The sequence below is a fragment of the Martes martes genome (assembly GCF_963455335.1).
Source record: "Martes martes genome assembly, chromosome: 1".
Lineage (NCBI taxonomy): Eukaryota > Metazoa > Chordata > Mammalia > Carnivora > Mustelidae > Martes > Martes martes.
Window position 1 is genome coordinate 201,205,346 of NC_137888.1, and position 5,424 is coordinate 201,210,769.

Here is a 5,424-nt window from a genome sequence, read left to right on the forward strand (position 1 = left end):
AGCCAAACATTTGGACAGAGTAAACACACAGATCCTGGGATTCTCACTATCTAACCCTTTCCTCTCTGCGATGTCACCTCATCCCCTCTCCAGTGGCTGTGATTGCCCTAAGCTCAGCCCTCTAGTTTTTCAAGACCAAAAAATTGTGACTTTGCTACTGGAATTTTAGCTGCCCCTTATGACTGGCTACTGCACTGAGGCCAAAGCCAAAAAATGGGAATCCCACCTGTGCCATTCAGTTGCTCTCCTTTTTCAAATGCCTGGTCCCTTCCAGTATTTACCATCTTTTGGTTGCTCAATAGTGCCCAGACGAAGGTTTTGGGGTTTGGTTTTGGCTTCTTTCCCAGGGTTTATAGTTCTTATCTGTGGAATGGTTGGTCAAATCTTAGCTTACTCAAATATTATTGAGAAATGAAACCCACTTATGTTATCTTTTCCATGGTAAATAATTCAGTACTTGATAACCTGGCAAAGCAGGAACTAGAAAGTCCTCTTAACAACCTATTCAAGCTGCATTATTCAGGACCACAGATCTGGAAAAAACTAGGTAAAGAGGGAGAAATGGAAGTTGAGTTGATTGGCCATTGGCTCCCTGTCATCCCAGACCAGCCTGAGGACTTCTTTTATTCTGGAGAGTTGAGGAGAAAATGTGAACTCCACTCAACGTAGAGACCTGTGATTATCTTATCTTGGTGATGCAACACAAATCCAACACAAAGCCAAGGAAGCCAAACCAGCTCTCTGTTGTTTTGTTCTGTGTTCATGAGAAACGTTACAACACTGAGATTTTGTCAAGCTACTTGTTTTTAGTAAATTGCAATAAAAGAGGGACAAGAGGGGCGCCTGGGTGGCTCAGTGGGTTAAAGCCTCTGCCTTCGGCTCAGGTCATGATCTCAGGGTCCTGGGATCGAGCCCCGCATTGGGTCTGCTCAGTGGGGAGCCTGCTTCTCCCTCTCTCTCTCTGCCTGCCTCTCTGCCTACTTGTGATCTCTGTCTCTGTCAAATGAGTAAATAAAATCTTTAAAAAAAAAAAAAAAGAGGGACAAGATACCTTCTTTGTCAGGATAAGTCACTTAATTTTGAGAAATTTCTAACCATACAGCTGGGCTGATGATATTAAGAAGATGGGTCAGCTTACACTGGCCCAAGGTCAGGAGAAGATAAGAGCCAAGCAGCAGACTTTGGGGATCACCTGTATGATATGAGGGGTGCTTACAAGGCCCCATCCCAAAATATCTGCATTTCCAACTCATCACACTACAGGAAATCCCAGACATTTGTACGATTTCTAATTTCCATCTAAACTATAAGCCTCTTATAGACAGAGACTATTTATTATGTTTCCATAATAATATAATATAGTTATGTTTCCACCCTAAAGCCCAGCATCTGTCACAGGGCCTGGCATATGTCAGAAGTCATCAAACACAATTGGATTGAATCAGATGAGCTCCTCTTTAAAATGTAGACTCCCACTTTCTAAATGTCAAAAAAAAATATGAAAAGACATGGACAGAATTAAAAGCTAAGAAGCACAACAGGTTGACAGTACTAAAAAGTGCTCTTAAAAATTCATAAGGAAGGGGTGCCTGGGTGGCTCAGCGGGTTAAAGCCTCTGCCTTCGGCTCAGGTCATGGTCCCAGGGTCCTGGGATCGAGCCCCACATAGGGCTCTCTGCTCTGTGGGGAGCCTGCTTCCTCCTCTCTCTCTCTGCCTGCCTCTGCCTACTTGTAATCTCTGTCTGTCAAATAAATAAATAAAATATTTTTTAAAAATTAAAAAAAATTCATAAGGAAAACATTATTAGTCCAAGCAGAAAAATGAACAAAATTCATAAATACTCTCAAAATAAGAAACATAAGTGGACAGTAAACATACAAAAGCTTATGTATTCCTCTTTGGGAATCAAAAGAATACAAAAGAAACCAACCATATGTAATATTTTCAACCATCTTCACTTTGGTGTTTGGAGACATGAATTGACTTACTACCTAAAATAGGACACGTCTGAGACACCCCCTTTTATTCCTCCCATCCCAAACTAGGTAAGTGAGAAACTCGGGCTACTTTTCCCTTTCTTCTCCTCCAAGTACAAGACAGGAGAGCTTAGGTTTGGCTCCCGGCTGGGCTCTCCTTCCTGCTTACTGGCTTTATACTGTTGAAAAGGTCACTTCACCAGTCTGAGCCTTGGTTTCCTCTTCTATAAGGTAGGGGTGGCCGTGCCTTACAGACAGTCGCAGGATGGAAGGAGCAGGTGAATAGCCTGTGCTAGTACAGTGCCTGGTACATAGTAGGTCATTAGATGGCTCTTACTTGATGCAGACAGCTCCTTCACCCAATCTCCTGTCTTCCTTCCCAAAGGCAAGACATCTTCACTCACCTCTTTCAAACAGAGTTCTGGCTCTTAAGTCACTCCCTTTCCTCTTCTTGGCCTTCAAGTCTCATAGTTTCCCAAACCTCACTAACTCAGAGGATTGAATCAGTGTAACTCAATACAGTTCTCTTAGCTACTCCCCTACAACAGGGCACTTAGGTTATTGCCATTTGTTTGTCTCTATAGGATGTTCTGTAAACCAAACTCCCAAGTGAGGCAGCCTTCTGCTCAGACAGTTAATCTTCTGTGTTAGCAAGTGTGTGAACCAGCCTGACGCCATCTTGGACAAATCTGCCATGATGACCGCTCTGTGACCTGGAGCCCTCTTGAGCACAGTCCCTCCACATACCACCACAACCACCATTCTTTCCTTTTGTCTAACCACTTGCATAATAAATTACCCTTAAGTATATGCTTGGAACTAAAGGCCTTGATCTACTCTGGAGATACGACAATGTCAGACAAATATTCTTAAACATTTCCTCCCAGTAGTCACCCATTATGCACTCCCCAGCCTCTAGGGCTACAAAATCAGGTGTTATAGGAGGTCTCGGAGTGCAGAGATACACTCATCTTGCAGCAACCCAAGACATACCTCTGTCCATAAGCCCCTTTAATAAGCCATTTCTTGGCAAGCTGGACTTTACTGGCCATTTTTCTTTGGCCTCATGGCTCCTTTGGCCTTTGGAGGTCACTCTGCATATACTTCCCTTTCAGGGGACATCTGTGTTAGTGACAGTTTGGTCTCCCAGAATCTCAGTGTTCATCGTAGTCTTGAGGTTATTTCATACCTGAGTTTACATGAGAGATGCTTCCTCCTTTCTTTTTGGACCTGTTTCAAGAGACAGCAAGTTTCCTGAAACAATCCTGATATCAGAATTTCTGTACTTTATGGAAGAAAGGAAAGGAGGGAGCAGAGGAAGTAAAGAAGGGAGGGACAAAGGGAGAGACAAAGGGAAGGAGGCCAGGAGGCAGAGTAAATGCTCACTAGATATTTGCTAAATAAATGAAGGAACAATTTGGGGGTCATTAGCCCTATTTTATAGATGACGACCTGAGGTTCAGAAAGGTTAGATAGCTTTCCCAGAAATACAGTAATGGGGCTCAAATTTGACCTCAGTTCTTTGAATCCAGTTCCATTGCTCTTCCTCATACACCTACGGGAAGAAGGGTCTAGCTTAGTGCTACTCAAATGCCAGTCTCCCAGGAGAAATGGGGTGTATGACAGAATGCAAATGAATGCACCACTTCCTTCATCAGGAGAGCCTTGCTAAGAAAAAAAAGCCTGCCAAACTAAACAGAAAGCTTAGTGACTTCGTGTTCTGGCAAAGGTCCTCGTTGCCTTACAGTTAAGTGACCACAGGTAGCTGGACCATGGACCACACACTTTTTCTGTAATACGGGTCCTATGGATCCTAGCCTAACCACATGGTCTGAAACTCTGCATCTCTGTCATTTCAGATGCTTTCTTTGTCTAGATGGAGCCCTCAGGCACCCCAGAGTCCACCACCCCTTATGAATATGATCCTCAGAGCTTACTGTGTGAGAGCAAGACCTTTACCTTTGCCACCGTCAGCACCACCATCCTGTACTTCCTGGTGTTCCTTCTCAGCCTGGTGGGCAACAGCCTGGTGTTGTGGGTCCTAGTGAAGTATGAGAGCCTGGAATCTCTCACCAATGTCTTCATCTTCAACCTGTGCCTCTCAGATCTGGCGTTCTCCTGCTTGTTGCCAGTGTGGATCATGGCGTACCACCGGGGTTGGCTGCTGGGGGACTTCCTCTGCAAGCTCCTCAGCATGATCTTCTCCATCAGCCTCTACAGCAGCATCTTCTTCCTGACCATCATGACTATCCACCGCTACCTGTCGGTGGTGAGGCCCCTCTCATCCCTGCGTGTCCACACCCTCCAGTGCCGTGTGCTGGTGACCATGGCTGTGTGGGCAACCAGCATCCTGTCCTCCATCCCCGATGCTATCTTCCACACGGTGATTTCTTCACAGTGTGTCTACTCAGAAAACATGTGGTTCCTAACCTCGGTCTACCAGCATAATGTCTTCTTCCTGCTCTCCATCGGGATTATCCTATTCTGCTACGTGGAGATTCTCAAGACCCTGTTCCGCTCTCGGTCCAAACGGCGTCCTCGGACAGTCAGGCTTATATTCACCATCGTGGCAGCCTACTTCCTTAGCTGGGCTCCCTACAACCTGCTCCTGTTTCTGCAGACACTGCTGAAACTCGGGGTCATCCAGAGCTGCGAGTTCAGCCAGAATATGGATTATGCCTTGCTCATCTGCCGCAACCTTGCCTTCTCCCACTGCTGCTTCAACCCAGTGCTCTATGTTTTTGTCGGGGTCAAGTTCCGCAGACATCTCAAAAGTCTGCTCCGGCACTTCCGGATCTGCGGGCAGCAGGCAGCCAGCATTCCTCATCACGCAGCAGGCTCCTTCAATTACGAGGGTGCCTCCTTCTATTGAAAGGGAGTTCGGTGGTGCCAATGGAGGTGGACAGAGCTGCTGGAGTGGGAGCAGGGAGAAGCAGGGCGGGAAAGGGCATCATGGAGGGCATGCTGGGGAATGCCATGGCCACCTTCCACAAGTAGGTCCTTCATGTCTCCTCTTCTGCAGATAGTGGCTCCCACCTGAAAACTGTATATTGCCATCCAGAAAAACATTTCTTGGATTCTGAGTTCATCATTAATTCCTTCATTAATTCATTCCTTCAGACATTGCTTAGTCCAGAAGGCTCTGAAACTTGGAAGGATTCCCAGAAAGGATTCCCTCCAAGGCTTTCTGAGGGTCTGAGGCTCCATGTGTGTGCTAATTGTATAGATGCAGACTGATGGTAGATGGTCAGTCCCCCGCTCGCCTGGAGGGTTGTGCCAGCTGACTTTGGAGGGGTTGGCTCTGCACTCCTCAGTGACTGCTTGGTGAGACTGTTTCACTGGGCCAAGATAAGCACATCCTCAAATAAGCAAGTCAGAATGCAATCTGGATCCTGAAGACCCAACTAGACAGGAGATACATTCCATGTCATAGTGTTCATGCCACATG

The 5,424-nt window shown here is 46.1% G+C and overlaps 1 protein-coding gene across 1 annotated transcript; it reads left to right on the forward strand.

Annotated features, from left to right (window-relative positions):
• Positions 1–3,852: 3,852 nt before the first annotated feature.
• Positions 3,853–4,848, forward strand: XCR1 (X-C motif chemokine receptor 1; the record flags this gene model as incomplete). Its single annotated transcript, XM_080822237.1, has 1 exon — positions 3,853–4,848. The coding sequence occupies one exon, from the start codon at positions 3,853–3,855 to the stop codon at positions 4,846–4,848; it is 996 nt and encodes a 331-aa protein (XP_080678363.1).
• Positions 4,849–5,424: the final 576 nt, after the last annotated feature.